The sequence below is a fragment of the Vidua chalybeata genome, chromosome 3, assembly GCF_026979565.1.
Source record: "Vidua chalybeata isolate OUT-0048 chromosome 3, bVidCha1 merged haplotype, whole genome shotgun sequence".
NCBI classification, from domain to species: domain Eukaryota; kingdom Metazoa; phylum Chordata; class Aves; order Passeriformes; family Viduidae; genus Vidua; species Vidua chalybeata.
Window position 1 is genome coordinate 39,344,249 of NC_071532.1, and position 19,156 is coordinate 39,363,404.

Below are 19,156 nucleotides of genomic sequence, written 5' to 3' on the forward strand. Positions count from 1 at the left end.
AGGGGAGCCCCCAGGGAGTTGCCCAACTTGGGGCCCGCAAACTCGCACCAAGCAGCCAGCTTAGAGTTCAAGACAGTAGCCACTTAGGCACAAGTCTGACAGGCAGCCTCTGCTTCAGACAGCCAGAACCCAGCCCAAAATTCTGTTGGTATTGGTACTTAATTGTTTGTCTTTCCTAGCAAGGAGTGATTTCAGATTATGCTGTTTGCCAGCTGCTGCTTAGACCCAAAGATTTTTGGGGCATATCTGTCTTTTTAAAAAACATCAGCAAAATGACATGTCTCTCTTTTGGTATGTAACTCTCTGCCTTCATGGGTGCAAGGCTATGGAGAGAAGTACTCTTGAGTGCTTCAGGATGGAGCAGTGGGGTAGTGGTGTGTAGGACAGGGCTGTAGAGTCTCTTTGACCATACCAGTGTAGGATTGTTTGTATTTTTATTGTTCCTGACCAGTATTTGTCCAGCTGCTAGACCAAAACTCCAGTGATGAATGATTTACAGTTGCCCTAGGCAACATATTCCATATTCCTGTGCTCTACTTCTTGTACCATGAAAAAATCTCTGGTAGTGCCTACTTTGCTTCAATTTAAGCCCATTGATTCTTATCCTATTTCACATGGATATGAAGGCAGATTATTTTGCAGCACACTTATGCATGTCTGAGAACTGCTTCCATGACTTTCCCAGATTTAGTTTTCCTACACAAACTGTGGCCATTTGTTTAGTCTAACCTTCTCTTGTAAGTCCTTGGTTTTGTGGAAGCCTGGCAAAAACAATGGGATATGGTCTGGCTGTTGAGTAATTCATCATCTTGGAGAGGAGAGCACACTGTGGTAGAGCTACCACAAGGGGAAGAGTGGGATTTAGCTGCAAACAGTCCACTTATTCTCCTTATTTTTATCGATGTTATGGGTTATCACAGACTCTGAGGCTCTTGTTATTCTATTTGTCTTCTCTGTGTTTGCTCGAAGAGAATTCCTTCTCTGTGAGAAACAGAAACCAAAAGCATTTAGTAGCTGCCAGTCTCCAAGTTTTGTACTGCCAGGAAACCAGGCCAGCCTCCAGCACATGCTGTCTACAGAAAATAACTGGAAAGGAATTGCTCCGAGACCTTTTCAAAAAACCTGAGATCTGCTCTAGGAATGGAACCCTGCAGAGATCAAACTGGGAATTCCAGTGAAAGACAAATGTCTGAGCAGGCTCATGGGCCTAAGGAGCTGCAAGAGTGGCTCAGACCAGATGACTTCCATAGGGCTTTTCAGTGTGTACTCGTCCATGGTTCCACACACAACAGTTTCATTCAGTTTGTCACAGCTTCTGTTGTGAGCAAATATGCAATTCTGTGGAGATCAGCATGGTTTGTTGACAGATTTTACAGACCTGCAGTTGTGAGTGGAGAAAAGGTGCATTTCAGAAGCACTGCACTTTCTGGAAGGTCAACAACTCTCTGGGCTTAGGTCCTTACCTCACATTGTTGGGGCTGAATGTCCACGGTAAAAAGATTATTTCTTACTTCATATTTATTACTTCTTGCCATCAATGCTTTTGTTTTATGGGAGTGTGGGAGAGAAAGATGGAAGCCCATGGTATTCATTCAGTTCTTGCTCCTACAGTTGAGCTGTACCTGGTGATATAGGACAGTGGTGCTGGGAGGAGAAAAGTTCATCAGGATGCAATGGGGGCCACAGCTTCTTTTTTCTTGCCCTCCCTCTGGGATCTGAGGTTTCCCTAATCTCTGAAATCTTTGTGATTGCTGGGGTTTCTTCCCTGCTTCTTTTGCCTCAAACCAAGAGAGGCTTCATCCCTGTCAGCACACTCCCAGCTGAACAGAAGGACTGACCACCTGCTGCCCTGGGGAGCCATAGCAAGGCCATAAATTCTGGGGGCTGAGGAATTCTGCAGATGTAGTAATTTTACTTAAATATGTTATTGTGGTTCTTTTGTTTTTACTGAATGCAAGGATAAATTAAGTTCTGATATGAATTTCCCAGAATAAGTGCATTTCCACTGGGGATGAGCTTGGCCCCTTGTTTTTGTGCAGTAGAGCTGTGATTTGCAGTCTGCATTTTTTTATTTGAATTATATGCTGACATTATATTGCTAATTCAGAAGGGAAGAAAGAAAAAAAAAAGAAAGAAAAACCCCTCTCCAAGTAAGTCTTGGCCCCAACAGAAATCTTTCCTAGTGGAGTAAACAAAATTCAGCTGATCTCTTTTGCTGCTGTAGGGTTCAGCATCACTGGTTCCAAACTTTAGCTGCCTGTCTTGTGGCAAGAGTGAAAATCAATCCCAGGAATGGTATCCTACCGTCCCTGTCTTGTTCTGCTCAAATTGTGATTAACGGTTTAAAGGTGTGCTGTCACTATTCTCAGTGATTTATTTCATCTTCTCCATTGTCAGAGCAGAACTTTTTCAATTCAGAAATCTGGTTGCAACCCTATACTGAACTCTTGCTCCTTTGCTGCAGAAATTTGTTAGCAGGGGCTAGATTAGATTTTTAGCAGCTAATCTGACTGCTGTAGGGGTTTGCAGAGTGGGGACGGAGCTGTGCTATTGGATTTGTCCAATTCATTTGACTCCAGGACTATAATTGCACTTATGTCTTACAAGGCTTTTATGGCCTTGGGCTGGCGAGCAGCAGAAAAAGAAATTGGCAGTGATACAGTGAGAGTGAAAGGGAATGAAAGGCACACATTATTAGTCTCCAGGCAGCCCTGCTCTGGCAGGAAATTTCTTGCTTAATTTACAAATAAAACTTAGATTTTAGGATGGGAACACAGTCAGCCAGACAATGGGGATGTCAGGCCCCACTGTTACTTAGCAAAAGTAGCAGCCATGCCTCCCCAAAAGCAGGAATTCTTAAGTCAAACAGACGACTCCTCTCTGGAGGCAGCTGGCTTTGTAATGCAATTAGAAGGGAAAGGAGGTCATGCTGGAGGTGTGCGCCGTGACCAGTGTCAGCGCTGCCTGCCAGCTTGGGCACCCGCAGAGCCCAGGGCCAGAGCCATCCGCTTGGAGCTGGAGCTGCCTGCCCAGGGCTGGAGAGCGTGGCCCCAGGCAGGGACAGTGGGGCTAACCCAGGCCTGGGGCTGGGGCTCTGTTCCAGCACCCTGTTAGCCAAACTAGGGCCAATTCCTGTGCCTGCCGAAAATTCCTGTGCACCAGGGAGGACATGCTGCCAGTGCCAGAGCTGCCTTCCTTTGTTGTGCGCAGAGCCATCGCTCCAGACTGGTGTTGGGGTTTGCTTTTAAAACCAATCTGATTTAATGTCTGCTATGGGATTTTTTTAATGTAGCTTTTTTTCTTTATTTCCCGCACCCCTAAACTGCGTAGGGAGCACAGCCTGGAGCTCTGGCTCTGCACGCGTTGGCTGTGGGGCTTTGGACATTTTAGCACAACTTGCTGAAGTCCTTCAGGGCACTGATTTTGCCCCACAGGTGCTCTTCTGAATTAACAACACAGGAAAATAGCAACTGTCTTACTGTCACTGATGAGATTATTGTAAAGGCTTTCTATCATTGGATTTACCTCTCGGTAACAAATATTTTTGATTAATGCCTATTTTTTCTTTGTAACATTATACTTTGTAACTGTGGTGCTTAAGGATGTGTGGCTTCAAAACCAGGGCAGTAACTCAAGCTCTAAAACAAGTTGCTGGCACACACTGCGGATTGTGGCAGACTCATGAGCACAGCAAGTGTTGGTTCAGCTAAGTTCTCTTCTTCACTGAATTTTGTTCTGAAGGGTGCAATATTAGTACGAAGTGTTTGATTATTATCAGAACAGTTTCTTGGGATCTTAAAAAGGGTTAATCAAGCAGTATTTGGACATATTTTGATGACTATTTTTATAGCAGTATGTGCTATTTCTCACCCCAGAAGCCATAGGATGCACAGCAGTACAGAGCCTTTTCTTCAGAAGAGCTGAGCTGGGTTTGTGAATTGCCTTCTGCACCTGGGCAATGGAACTGCCATATGGAATTTTGTGTCCACGTTTATTTGTTGGGCTTCCTTCAGGCAGAGGTTGCTGGGTGCCACCATTGTAGGACCACAGGGAAGCTAGTGCTAGAGCGGGCTTGGACTCAGCCTGGCAAATGTGGGCACTTCCAAATCCCCGGCGGGGGTTCTTTGAGCTCAGCTGGGCTGAGCTGGGCCCATCCTGGAGTGGGACAGCCTGGCCAGGCATCCTCAGCATCTGGGACCTGCTGTGCACAAGGTCTGCTCACCCAGATGGATTTTAGGGGTATGTCCGACTAAACTGGACGTCTCGCTTCTAATCACTTTGGAGGTGACCTGGCTGCACCTGGTCATGGAGAGTGAGATCAAGGTTTTGTCCTATGTGTAAATTCCTGCTGCCTTTGGTACATGTCAGTTTGTGACATTACCAACGTGAGTGTTCTCTTGTGTGTTGCATTGTTTTTATTAAGCTTCTGCACAGATATCAAGGTGACCACAAGAACAGCAATTTCTACTTGCTTTGTATATGTAACAAGCTCTAGTAATAGTATTGTTAACGTTCCTGTGTTTTTCCAAGACAAAAATGGTTCATGATTTCTTCAAACAGAGCTAAAATTACCTTTATTCATGGGTGTAAATAAAACACAATTATTATCTTCTGTTTAATTTAAAATAATCTGAGAATCTCAGTCCTTCTGGGAACTGAGCTTTACTTCATTCTGCTGGAACATGAATTGTAAGCCGAGTTCACAGTTTTAACTTCTTAAAAATTTTCACGGTATGTTGGTTTAGCGACGTTTCTCTCGTGACTGAGGGGTCCAGTTTGCCACCAATACGTAGGAGTGAAAGCTTTTCCTTCTAAAAGCACTGTCTGGTTCTGAATAGGGAAGCCTCATCAGCACAGTGTGGGCTGATCCAAAGCGTGTTTGGGTTAGTTGTTATTTACCAGTAAAAATCACCACCTTCTTTTCCCTTTTTTCTCTCCCCCTACACAGAAGTAGCAGAGCTTCATTTTGGCTTCTTTGTTCGGTCTGTTGTGCACGTTGTTCCGGGGATAGCACCAAATCGGAGGGGGGGTGTCTTTTAAGCTTTTAGTGGGATTTAAAGTCTCTTTATGCTTGGAGCTGGCATTGTGTGTGTGGATTACATTTTAACTTTAAAGCTTACAGTTGAAACCATTGTGTGAGGCTTGTATGTGATTGCCAAATAGTTTTTACCATCTGTTAGATCACCTCCAGCTCCTCCAGCAGCAGAGCAAACACACACACACAGGCTCTCAGATGCTTTCTGTGTATGTCACGTTTAAATTTTATCCATATTTCATGCAGCTCTGCTCCAAATGAAAAGGTGTAACTCCCACAGTATTTCCCATTCTTCTGTACTTCACACCGCCCAAATATTTTACTGACGTTTCAGGCAGGAGACCCCTCCAGACATAGTCAGTGAGGAGATGTTTCTGGATAATAAATTCTGTTATAGTGATTCATGACAGGCAGTTTCTTGACATTCTGAGTCAAGGCATTTCATATTTCTGTGACAGCTGCCTTATTTTAGCTGGAATACAGTGCTCCATTGGTTAATGCTTTGTTCCAGTAATTCAGGTTTCCATCTTAAATCACTGTAGGTAATGTAGGTAATATACATTTACATATCATGCTAATGGCTAGTTTGATAATGACTTAATTAAGCCCTCACACAACGAGTTCTAAATGAAGCAAATTACTGAGCTGATGCTTTCATGAGCAACTGGAGAAAAACAATATTTTAACTTTTCTGTAATGAAATATTCCTGCTGTCGAACATTGTAATTCAATTTGTGAGCCATGACCCTTTGTGCAATGTGGTTATCACTTGGATTAATAAAGAGCCAATTTATTGTTGCAGCTCCGTCACTTGGGAAATGATGAGGTTCACATCGTATGGTCTGAGCACACCCGCAACTATCACAGGGGCATCATCCCCACTGACTTTGGGGACGTCCTCATCGTCATCTACCCCATGAAGAACCACATGTTCTTCATTGAGATCATGAAGAAACCCGAGGTATGTTCTAGGTGCTTCACTGGCTCTGTTGTGCTGTGCCAGTGAGCAGCAGTTCTGTTGCTTTAAGCAGGGCTCAGTGGTTTAGAGTTTGGGGGTTGTTTTTTCCCCAGAGAGTATGAAATCAGTCTGTCCATGTCATTTGAAACATAAGCTGAGCAATGAGCTAACTTTAAAACTGGACTTACTCACTGTGATCAGAGTGATTGCTCATTCATTTTATAGCCATACTTAACACTGAGTGAAATACTCCAGAATTCTCAACCCACAGAAGTTACTGGGCAAAGAACAGTATTTAAACCATTGTGAATGTCTTCTGAGGCAGTGAAAGCAAACCATTCATGATTTGAGTTCCTTGTGTGGTGTTGGGTTACTGCTGTACACATGGCACCAAGCAGAACCTCACACATCTGTGGGACTGTCATTGTCACCTGACTGGGTGGGATGATGCAGACATTGGACATCCTGTCATCAAACAAAGTATGGGAGTTCACAGTTGAGACATTTTTTGGAAAAAAATGCATTTTCTTGCAAAATGTCAGAGGTGTGTGTATGTGCATCTGTGCATGTGTGTGAAAAAGCCACTTCAGTAAATGGTCATCTGGTACATTATGGATGCAAAAATATGCATAAAATATACTTTGTGAAAGTAGTCATTGTGATAAATACCTTTTGCCTTATACGAGGGACAATATTTGTCCAAAGGAATAGCCAGCTTTGGTAAATGCCTCCATCATATCCCATATTGACCAGGTGTAGACACTGTTTTTTGAGTTGTGCATGATGGAGTTGTTGGATATTGAAAACCAGTGCTTTGTCAGTAGCTATTTCAAACTTGAAAATTTTCTCATAGTGGGTTGTTGGGTTTTTTTTACTCTTGGTGTTGAGCTGTGCAGTTTAGTTTTTGAGCATTTTAGCTTTTAGCTTTTTTTAATGTTCCATCAGGGAAATTAGGATTTAGTTTTAGGAACACGCTTGAGACTTCTCTGGAGCGATGGAGAAAAGCTGTGTCATCTACCATATTAGTAAAAACCACCCAACAGGCAGCCAGAATAAGAGCTAACTGGAAATTTAGTGTTATCCCTACATTTAAAGTACAAACCATTACAATGTAATAAAATTAATCCAGACATTTCCAGGCCAAGTGTGGCTGACCTTTTGTTCACCAGCTACTGACCCAGGGTGAATGAACAAGCCTTGCAGAGAGAAATGTCTGTTGTTTGGCTTCAGTCCCTGGCATTTAAATTGCATTCCCTAATCGAATGAAAAGGCTGTCCTCTCTATCAGGTTACAGAATCCATGGCAACATTTGGCCTTTTATATCCATAATGTTAGCCTTTTTGTTTGCAGCCAAGTAGAGACACCTGGAGCAATGTTAACATTAACCGCTTTAGCATTAATAGCTTCATTATAGAAGAATTTCTGATCAGATAGCTGTTACTTTTGTTATATTGGTTCAGCTTGTATTGTTTTCATTTTTGATCTCCCTGCTTGGTAACACAGCAATGATTTGCAAATTTTTTTGTCTTGATTAATTAAGCAATATAATTATCAGGAACTGTGCTGCAGTCTTTGCCCAACAAAGCTTTGGAGGGAAGACAATAGTAAGTCTGTTAGTGTGAATGCATTCCATGTGTCACAGATGCATGAGGATATTGGGAACAATGAGAGGAAAAGCTGCCTGCGAGAGAGGACAAAGCATGCCAGGCAAGCTCCACACTGCACATACCGCCAGGGACATGGTGAGGGTTCCCTGGGACACAGATGCCTCGTTAGATTGCAGCTCATCATCAGAGATTAATTCTCAGCCATTTGGTACAATAATTTACCCATTCCCCACTCTTTTAACTAGTGCTGCTTGATGTAGAGAGGAAGTCTTTGTGCTCAGAAGGTTTATTTAACCTTGCCTACTTTTACTGCGGACAACAGAAATAAAGATTTTGCTGTTGGAAATTGGAATGAAGCAGGTGTTTGCAGTGGGCTGAATATTAATTTTTGCTTCACGGATAACTTGAAATGACATTTGGAGTACTCGCAGAAGGGGATCTTTCCCTCTATTTTTTTTTTTTATTGATTCCTGTCAAAGCTGGCTGATTGTTTGTGGTGGCCACCGAAGCCCTGTTTTCCTGGACAGGGTGTTGGGTGCAAGATTCGGATTGGAGCCGAGTGGGGAGTGCACCTTGCATGTTCCGCTGGCCTCCCCCCCAACCGTGTTAGGGTAGAGCCCCCGTGCAGATGGAAGCTGACGAGATGCAGCTCCACTGACTTTAATGACCCTTGGCACGGCCACTGTATGTGCTCAGGATTGAATAATTCTGAGCCCTGCATGCATGTGGTCCGGCTGTGTGGTGCTCGGATCGAGCCGGGCTCCAAAGCCCTCGGCTCCGCTGCTGCTCTCCCTGGCTAGGATACACACACCCTGTCCCTGGGTTACATCTGTAAATTCTGTAGTGCAGTGGTGAGAAAGTCTGCCCCGCTCCCCAGATCCTGGTGGGTGTGGAACTGTGAATACAAGTGCTGTAAGCAAAATGTACTTGTCCAAAAAGCCCAGCAGGGAATTTCCCTGCTCAGTAGCATCTGCTGATCTGACTTTACATGTCTGGTATTTGTGTGGTGGTATCGCCTTAATACTAGTATGTACTTAACCTCCTTATCTGTACTTTTGCATTCTTTTCTCTTGTTGTCAATGCTTCTAGACAGTGCATAGGATGAAAATTTCACTTAAAAACATTGCTGCCTTGAGGCAAAACTTGATGCTCCATAATGTTATCATTTTGGTGCAATTGATTTTCTTCTGTCCCCTTCCCTTCCAACTGCCTGGATAGCAATGCCAGCAGTAAATAAAAAAATTGAAAAGAAGGCAAAACCACTATGGAAACATTTTACACTTTCCTGTTTTATTGGGGGGTGGGTAATTATTTTAAGTAAAGGAATGACAGAATAAGTGTGTGCAGAGACAGCTGTCATTTCCACATGTTACATTAAACCAAAATTTCTTCTGTAATTCATTGCCACTTCTAATTAGAGGAATTCCCTAGGTGCAGGGGATTTATATTATTCCCTTTGTCCGTTTATTGAATGACTGTCACAGTTACCCACAAGCAGTTAGAGAAGAATAATAAAGGGTATTTATTTATGTGATAAGCCTCTGTACAGATGGAAAAAATCTATAGCTTAAATATTGGTAATTGTTGCTGGTTTCTGTCTAGGGCTTTAGCTGGGGGGTTGGTTTTGTCACGTTGAGTCTCTGAGAGGGAAATCAATTTGAGTACTTGCAAGTACTGAAAGTTGTGCATTTAAACATCAAAATTTTCTGGGTTTGGCAGGCTCAGGTCTGTTTTGTGTCTGCAGTTCTGGACATGGTTTACTTTTAGAAAGCATCTCTTGTTTGTAGTGTGGTCTTTATCTGCAGAGCCTTAGGTCACCAGAGGATGTCACACAGGGGTTTCCTGTGGAGGTGGCACTGAAGGAACAGCATTTGGGCACCTTGACCCACTGGGCTGGGCCCATTTGTGCCTGTCCCAACCCTGTGTCCTGCCCTTGAGAGAGCTCCTGCTCTGCCATCTCCTCTGCCTTCCACACACCTCCTTATCTTGGACCAGCTCAAGGTTTTTTTCTCTTCTATGAAGTCCATGGAAGGAGTTTATAGAGGATTATCTGAAGTAAATACGCCTTTGCAAAGCCTCCTGGCAGTATTGGAGTCAGCCAGTGAATCAGGGTCTCCTATTGGGATCCCAGGTGGAAAACAGCTCCTAATATTCACTGCCAAAGGCATATTGATTGCAAATTCATAGATGGCCTCAGTTTCTACGTGTACCAAGCTCGTGCTTAGCCAGCAGAATGTTCTGAGACGTGTGTGTTTGTGTAGTGTGCTGAGGGCAGTCATGGGGGATTTAAACACTAGCTTGGGAGATGAATGTCACACTGCAAGTTTTAGTGTTGAAAACAATGTGGTCACACTGTTTTAATGACAAAATGCTGTACCAGTCTCCTGCAGTGGTTCTGAAGCCTGCTTTTCTGTTTTGGGGTACCCAGGTGCCGTTTTTTGGTCCCCTCTTCGATGGCGCCATTGTGACTGCAAAGCTGCTGCCGAGCCTGATCTGTGCCACGTGCATCAATGCCAGCAGAGCTGTCAAGTCCCTCATCCCACTCTACCAGAGCTTGTATCCTTTCTCTACGGGGCAAGGCTTCCCTTGGTAGGGTTCTCATTTGGAGCATCATCCTGCAGAGAGGTAGGCTGGGATGAAAATCCTTCCTGTTTGATTTCATTGGTAAAGGTCAGAGCTTTCTTTGCATCCAGCTGAATGTTCTCAGTGGTTCACATCCAGCTGCCATCCGGTGTTTTCAGAATAGAATGGTAATGTCACAGGAGTCTCTCACCAGCCGCTTCTGTCTCACTGCTGGTGGGCCTGGACTTAGCACTGGTGCTTTGATCTGTGAGAAATGGTAACTCCCAGCTTTCTTTCACACTGATAGAAGTTGTGGACTGTGTATGTCAGGCTGGTAGCCAGAGCTCAGCCATGCTCTTATCCTCTCCAATTAACTATTACTTGGACTCTTTACATTAATAAGACAGATGGGATTTGTCCTCAGATACAGATGTTTCAGTTCCCAAATTCCAGTTTCTTTCCAGTCACGCCTGTTGGGGCATTTTCAGAATCTGTTTTCCACCAGTGGCTGGAAGGTAGCTGGAGGATGTGCTTCTCTGGGACAGGAGTTGTGACACAGTCTGTGGTTCTTGAGTGCTACGCAGACCCACAGTGTTAGCAGTGGTTTGCACCCATGCTGGGGTTTTCTCATAATGCCATCATAGATTTCATAGCTTGTTTTGCTAATCACATCACTTACCTCAGGACAAACGCTGCACTTTGCGTTCTCTGGGGAGCATTTGATTTGAGTATCTTTCTAATCACATGACTTTGAGAAAGAGTTTGTGAAATCTTTTGATTTTTGAAAGAACATTGAGGAATTAAAGATACACATTTTTAAAACATGGAATATTCTCACAGTACTTGTTAGGGTTTTTTTTCTTTTTAATTAAACTAAAATAATTAAATTTTATCCAGTATTCTTTGCAAAAGTCATCAGAAATTAAAAGTAGCATTGCGGTTAAATAGATTTGTGTTAATAACTAATTGTTTACTCATTGTAAAGCAAATGGTGGTGGTTGTGCAAACTGTGGCAATGGCTGACAGGTGAGTCAAGGCTCTTTGTGTTTTCTTCTGTTTCTTGAGAGAAATCTAACAAATTCTTGAAACTGTGCTGTACAGAATTTAGCTTAATCTGTCTGTTTCTCAGTGTTTAATACTAAAGTAACAGTGTAGTAAAATGGACATAAGTAGCAGCAGTTATAAGAATGAAGCTGTCCCAGCCCCTCACTCCCAGCTGGAGTCCTCCCATGTTTTGGCACTGAGCATTTTGTAAGTGAACAGCACTCACCAGCTGGCCATGCTCCTGCTGTCCAAGGGGGTCTCCCTGAGGGTCCTTGTGCATCCCTGGGTTGACAGAGCTGCACAGACACTGCAGCACAGGGCACTACTCTGCACAGGTCTGAGGCAGCATCTGTCGTCACATTCTTTTCCGATTTTGTGTCCACTTTTGCACCTGTGCTGTCTGTAGTGAATCAACTGCCTCTTCTCTGTCTGATAAATGAAAGTGGATTGAGAAACTCCTGAAATTGCACAAAAGGGATGTGGTAGGCAGATCCCTTTTGGGTGATACTGGAGCAGGGAGCAGGAGAGAAAGCTATCTGTAATTCATTCCCTAGATAATGCAGACTCCGAGATACCCTAAAGCCAGCAGCTGGAATGTGAGTGTGTAGATGTGAAAAGGTGATGTTTGGGCCTGTCCAATGCAGCTCCTAAAGGGTGAGTGACTCAGGTGTGGTGTCCGCTGCGCCAGCTGCTGTGAGCAGGACAGGAGGTAAGCAGACCCAGCAGTGCAAACAGTAAATGGAAGTGCCATTATCGAACTGGAGATGGAAATAACTCAAAAAATGTCAGTGAGAGGGAGAAATAGAAAGCAGTGTTCCTGGAAAAGTGAGGGTTGATGTTTGGCACACAGCAGTCATAACTGTAGTTGGGATGAGGGCTGCAGGCTGGAGTTGAGCCAGTGCTGAGGAGGATCTGCAAGCTTCTCTTTGGCATACAGGTCACGTTGAAAGGCAACATCCCTGCTAAGGGTCAATAGCTGAAAACATTTGGACTCCACTGTGGTTACAAATGGATCAAACATTTCATCTGGTGTCAGTGGTTCCATGGGGATGAGGTGCTGCATCCGTGGTGCTCGTGCTGGAGCAGTGGTAGGGTGTGAAGTACCCTCAGGGACTCATCCCTGTTCTGCCCTGGTGGTGCTGGGAAGCCGGGGCAGCGTCTTGCCAGCAGTGACAGCTGAAGTCACTTGTTGCAAAGTCTGTAAACTCAGGCTACAACTGCACTTGTCAGGAGCTGTAAGGGAAGTGTAATCAGCCACAGAGATTAATTTGCATCTCAATTAGGAAAGAGGAGGAAGCTGTAAGGTCTGTTGCTGGAAGGTTGTGGAAGAAATCTCATCAGGTACAAAAGGCTCGCGACTTGCTGCTCCATCGATCGGAGGACAATATCTGAGTCTGGTTTCCATGGGGACTGGGACTGCAGAGCTGCGGGAGCATCTTGCTGCCCGCAGTTGCTTGGTCATGATGACACAAATTCCACTGCCGTTCCCAAATACAGATTTCTGTTGGAAATCTCTTTGAAAATTAAGAAGGTAACTACAGCAGAGCACATCAGACTTTTTAAAATTTCTTTTTTTACATTTATCTAACGCTTTTGGTTTTAAGGAATTCATTAGGGCAAGAGATTAGTTAAAAAACAATTAACTATATTTAAACTTCAATTTAGACCCGTTCTGGCTACAGATTCTTTGTGTCCATCAAAGGGCACATGATGGCACTCCCAGGGTGCTGCATATGCAGCTCAGTTGTCTTTGGAACAGTGCTGTCTCTGCCGCTGTCACAGTGCTTCCATGGGCAGGGATGACTGTACATCAGTTTATGTTCTAAATTCCCATTTTATTCCTCCTTGGTGCCATGGAGCAGAGAGGCTGAGTGGCTGCAGCCCCTGCTAACTGGGACTCTTACCATCCTTGAATAACAGCTGAACATGAAGCAATGTGCTCAAGCAGCCTCTCCAGGCTGCTTTTTCAGGCAGTATCTGACTTTAAATATGACTGGGACTTACAGAAATCATAAGTAATAAGATGACTTAAATTTTACAAGAACAAAAAATAATATTTAAGCTTAGTACAATTGTTGTATTGAAAGGAATATATTTATGCAGGTTTTTGAGCACATCCAAGCCTCTTTTGTATGTGCTGGAGAAAGGAAGGAACAACCTCTCTTGCAAACAATTAATTACATGTCATAACTAAGCAAGGGTCTGTTCTGTTTCCAGCAATGCTGAATTTTTCAAAAACTGGTGGGAGTGGGGCTGTAAAAGTGCACCTCTGAATGCTCTTCCAGCTTGTGTGAAACCAGCTGTATGCTGGGAAGGATTTCCGAATACTTGTGTGATCTGGAGTGCCATGGCACTAAGCTGCAGCAGAGATCCTCTCTGGGAGCTGCTCTTGTCTGAGGATAAATACTGCGGGAAACCAGGGTTTGGACTGAAGTATTACAGGTGTGATTGGCAACTGCTGTCTAAGCTGACAGTTCCTAAGCTCAGGTGCTAGTCAACCTTCAGACATGAAAATGTAGCTAGTTTGGCAGGTATCAAGGCCTTTTGGTTGGCCCATAATCCAATCCCAATCTCCAAAAAGACACTGGGATTTGGAGATAGTGATGTCTGAGCAAAAAGCTTCTCTTAGAATGTCCAGGGAAATGCAACTCTCACTGCCCAGGTTACCTTTCCAAATTGAGCCATTTCTTTTCTCCTTAGATTGAATTGGCTTAATTTAAAAATTGCTTCAGTGTTGAACCACTTCGGGTTTTTTATTTCCTCCACCATTTCAAATAACTCTTGTACTCTAAATCCTTCCTGACTGGGATGCTAAGTGAATTTAGAGAAAAGTAGGAAATACCCCAATGTGTCTGAAACATTACCTCAGCTTTGAGGAGCTGTTTGTAATCTGCCATGGGGAGGGTGGAATGTGTCCTGTGTGCCAGCAGCAGTGGGCTTCTTCCTTGTGTTTTGCAGTGACTTCTGGTAGTCTTCAAATTATGTTCTTAGCAATTCAAGCTACTACATGTACTTGCTGTGAATGAGTAAATAGGGAGCTAGTTCTTGTTGGGGTTTATTAACACACTGATTATAAAATTATCTCTGTGCACATTCTCACTTTTGGGATGAGTTGTTTGTTTTTATGGGCAGCAGAGAGGTTTGATCTCATGCTGCCTGTTGACTCCTGCATTCTACTTTGCTGTGACATCGGGCACTGGAAGTGTCTGTGCATTGTAAGAAGCACAAATGAGCATTGTGGGGATGAGAGCTCCCTATGTAATATCTGAGCACTGGATGTCACCGTTTCCCAGTTCACAGTTTGCACTCATTTTTGTGGACCTGAGGAAAAGACAGCCCTTACCCTGGAGAAGTAATTTACAACATGAGTAACTCTCTCACTTTTCCTCCACTGTAGTGGCAGTGGTGTGCCTGCTGACCTGTGTCAGCCAGCAGCTCATGGGGGTAAAGCCAAAACTCCATCTAAACACATAACAAAAAACACATCCATAGCTTTAATTCATTACAACTCATCGAGATATCGACATACTAATATATCCTAGATGTGTTAATATCTGGAACCAAGAAGATTAAGCAAAGAACATCAGCTTCAAATTCTGAATTAAATCCCTTTCTTGGCTTAAGCCAATTTCTGATTAACCTAATAGAGAGTGCCCAATCTGCTTACCTGCTTTTTTGTGAAAGAAGGGTATTTGCTATGATGGACTTAATTGTGTGAGTGGCTGTCAAATGTTCTGGAGGCTCGTGTGGTGTCAGACACGTTTTGTGTCCCTCTCAGTGTGTGTTTTGTGGCACTGGCATTTGGAGCTCTGCTGTGGATACAAGGCAGTGTTTGATCCTGCCGGGAAAATGAGATGGAAAGCCTGTTATTCCTTTCAGAGAGGGTTCACAGTTTGTCCCCTTTATTTCATCCTAAGGAGTGGTGCCCTCCAGCTATATCGATGCTGATAGAAATGGCTATGAAATTCTAAAGCATGTGTCACAGGAGCTGTGACAATTTATGTGACATGGCACCTGATGGTTTTCTGCCGAGCGGCCAGCCCTGGCTGGCTTGAGTGCCTGTCAGTGGCCAGTGTCTGTGGGGAACAGCAGGTCCAATTCAGCACCCTTGGCCAGGGTTGCCCAGACCCGAGGGGGGCTGGGGCTACATGAGCAGGCGCTGGCAGCTCTGGCCTTCATCCTGTGTGGCCCCTGCCACAGCCAATCAATGGCCAGGCTGTCTGTCTCCTCTGCCTTCCCTCCTTGCAGCCAGAACCTTCTCCAGGCAGTGATCAATGCCTCTAATCTGCTCCAGCCTGTAATAAGTCATGCGAGGCAAAGCTTTTAGGTGGCATTACATGGGATTGTGGAGGCTGCTCCTCAGCTCCAATTCATAGAGCTCTTCATGGACTCGCAGAGAATCCACTGTGTCCCGTCGGTGCATATCAAAAGAGTATGAAATGCTTCTGCAGGTCTAAACTCCACATGCTGCTGCACTGTGCAGACACAATGGGATCACATTTCTCTATTTTCTGTTTCGTGTCCATTCCTGAACCTGCTGGTGGGCCCTTGTTAGACACACAGCTTGTACCCGCATTGCTGGGGTAGCAGGGAACAGCTAGGGGGGCTGCACGGCAACAGTGCAGTTGATTTTGTCACTATAACATGAGGCACCACTACCCTCCCCCATGGCTGGGAGCTGCCAAGTTTGCTGAAGGCTGTTGAGAAAGTCCCAGGCTAATTCTGACATATAGTTTTAAAGAGCTGATCTCTCAGCAGTATCTGTGCTCTTCAGTAGCACTAAATAAACCCCAGCAGTAGCAGAGGCTCTTCTCTGCTGGCTGAGAGTTCCAAAAACAAACCTGGAGTTAAGTGACATCAAGAATACAATGTGTTTTCAAATGAAAAAACTGAGTTCCCTGTGTGATACGTGTCAGGGAAAAAAACTCAACAAAACAAAATCAACCTTGGATTTCTAAATTACATGCATAGTAGTATGTATGCGTACTGGTTGCAAACAAGAGTCGTGCACACAGCCACGCCTCTTTAAGCTCTGCCAGAGACTGGGAAGTTCTGATCTTGCTGGAAATTGTGTGGTTTGGGTGGTGTAATCGTGCCCTTCCCTGGAGCCCAGGACCGGGGGCGTGCCTTGCAGGCAGCTTGCAGAGCCACACTATGTGGTACAGGGCTTTGTTTATGAGCAGTAAATATCCCTTTCACGAGAAGGTGTGGAGTACACAGAGGTGCGGTGCTTAATGTTTTCTCTTGGGTTAGACAAAGAGCCTCCAATTTGTGTTTCTTGAGAGGCGCTTGCTCATTCTTTGGTTCTTTGACAGAAGCAAAATTGGTGTATTCGGGTTACTAACAAGTACTTCACATCTTGTGGTGGTTCTTGCCGATTTGCAAAGGGTTCACATTCTGTGTCTTTTCAAAGTAATTTTTGCTGTTGCCCCCCCCCCCCCCATTAACTTTGACGGGATGTGCTTATCTAAAGCTCCATTGTGTCTTTCAGAAACTATACTGTGAATTCCCGCTTGCACTCGGGGGCTTCCCGAGGTTTTTCTGGATTTTGTCACAAACAGGTCGATGAAAAGCAAAGCGAGTCGCTTTCTGTGGCTGGGCTGTGAGTGAGTGGCGCCGGCAGGAGCGGGGCTGGCGATGCCACCGGCGGTGCCGCTCACGGTGCCACTCGCGGAGCGGGCGGCAGGGGTGCAGGCCAAGCCCTCGCACGGCTCCCGCGGGCTCTGGGGTCGCTCCCCCGAACGCGGGGCTTTGTGCGGCCTGGCCGGCTCATTAGCATGCGGGCCGGGCGAGCGGAGCTCTGCTGGCTTACCAGCTGTTCCTGCTGCTCCCGACAATGTCCGGCGGGCCGGGCTGGCTGCGCTGCGCGGCCGCCGCTGCGCTCCATCAGCCTTTCCGCTGGGGATGCCCACGTGGCACCGCAGCGCCGGCCGGCCTCGCATGGCATATGGTGTCTGGACTCATACAAGATGCAAAACTATTCTGCCGCTAATGCACAATGACTCATAGCATTGCTAATTTTTCCAACAAAAGCCCACTTCCACACCCACACTTTTAACCCCTCAGGCTAAAAAGCCTCTTCTTTAGTTTCAAAGCCATGGAAATGTAAGGAGGTGGCTTCTGGATCAATATATGAAACCCTATATTTATTTAAAGCATATGCACGCTCTAAAGCGTATTTTAAATTTCAGCGGAAGCAGGTTTGCAAATTGCCACTATAACATGCGGCAGGTTTTTTGTTCCAAAGTGGATTCGCTGTCAAATGCTGGGATTTTTAAATTTTTTGGTAGTTAACGTATTAAAAAATAATCTGAAGTCGCCACCATAGATAATAAAAGGTTATTTTCATTTAAGACAAGGGAATCCAAGCATTGTAGCCAGTGGATCTACAAGGATTATGTATTCCAGCACAAGTTCCCAAGCTGCTTGGTGTAAGTAGTTTGTAGTATTTGGGGATCTTTGCTATTTACTGGCTCTTCAGGGACAATAATAATGCACTTTCCAACTAGAGGGAGCTGCTGGTATCCCTGATGCTGATTCTTAACTTTCCAGTCTAATTCCTTTGTGCTGAACGTATGGTGATCGTTCCAATGTTTTAATAAAATCAAGTTAAATTACCCTGAGTCATTTAGATTAAAAGTATGCGTCTCAGTTCTTGCAGTGTAATCATCAAATTAAACTGTGAAATTCGGGGAAAACTGAAGCAGATCCTCATTGCTTTTTGTGGAATTATATAGGTCATGAAAAGGCTCGTGCAGAGTGTAACGAGACAAAAAGCGTGCGGGATGTAGGAGTGCGGGGCAGCAGCGGCGGCGCTGCAGGATGTGCCTGCTCCCGCTCCCTCTGGTGTAACAAAGGAACAAAGAGACCTGTGGCCAGGAGCCGAGGTGGCAGAGCTTGGTGCTCAGGCTCCCTAGGAGTCACTTGTTACAGGGTCCCCTGTGGGCAGCACTGCAGCTGGTGAAGGCTCCTGCCAGCAGGGATTTAGGAAGAATCTTTCCTAGGGAATGGTTTGAGGGCTCCTGGGGGGCTGATGACTCCACGGTGGCCTGTGGTGGGTCCGGTGGGATGCACTGTGTCCCTGCCAGGGCCAAAGCCTAGGTGCTAGCCTTGGAAAGGCAGTTTCCATCCAGCAGGGCTGTTCCCTTGTCCCAGAAACAGTGGTGGGAAGCCACAAAGGCTGCAGGAGAGCAGATCCACATGTGGGCATTTCCATGGATACTTCCCCAGTGCTCCAGGAACTGGTGGTAACATAAACATGCAATTGCCAGTACAGGTTTTCGTCATTTTTCAAACTTCTCTTTTTCTCTTTTGAAGAGACCCTGACTTCAGTGTGTGGTTTTCATGAGCCATGCATGCTAAAATTGCTTAATGAAAAGTTAAGGAATAACTTTCTAAACAGGAAAAACGTTTTTAGGCTTAGATTTGTATTTTCTTTATGACTTTGTTTCTCTGTTATTGAAAATGAGTGGCTGAGTTGAGTGCTGGCCATGCTTTGAGGAGGCAAGACAGATCTGACTCCCCTCCAGCTTGACTGGCTCTGTGCAGCTGATACCAAAAGGACAGAGGCACAGAAATATTTGTGCCTGCTATATAAAAGGTACTTTGATGGGCAGCACCATAATCCTACATTGTCCTTTAGAGAGGGAAGGCTTCCCCTCCACCTGCACTTGAAAAGCTTTGAAAGCCATCCTGTTACTGGAGACATGAACATGGTGACATCAAGTGAGAGGAACAGGAGAAAGCTACTTTTTGTAGCAGGTTTTCTGGCTGGCATATTCAATTTATGGGTTTTTTTTCCTCAGTATCGTAATTCTGTGTGTATTTCCCAGTGCTTTTAACTGTCAGGTTCTACTGTAGAAATGGGAGCAGATGGCTTTTGATGATTTCTTAAATCTAATGTTTAGTAACAATCTAGTGCATGTACAGTATTTCCTATTAAACAAAGTC

General features: G+C 44.8%; 1 protein-coding gene across 2 annotated transcripts in view; it reads left to right on the top strand.

Annotated features, from left to right (window-relative positions):
- RALGAPA2 (Ral GTPase activating protein catalytic subunit alpha 2) overlaps window positions 1-19,156 on the top strand; it is a 90,622-nt gene that overhangs the window by 46,487 nt on the left and 24,979 nt on the right. For both annotated transcript variants that reach the window (XM_053938234.1, XM_053938235.1), the window contains 2 exons: window positions 5,838-5,996; window positions 10,029-10,156. In XM_053938234.1, coding sequence (XP_053794209.1) covers window positions 5,838-5,996; window positions 10,029-10,156 — 287 coding nt within the window. The remainder of the gene's footprint in view (window positions 1-5,837; window positions 5,997-10,028; window positions 10,157-19,156) is intronic.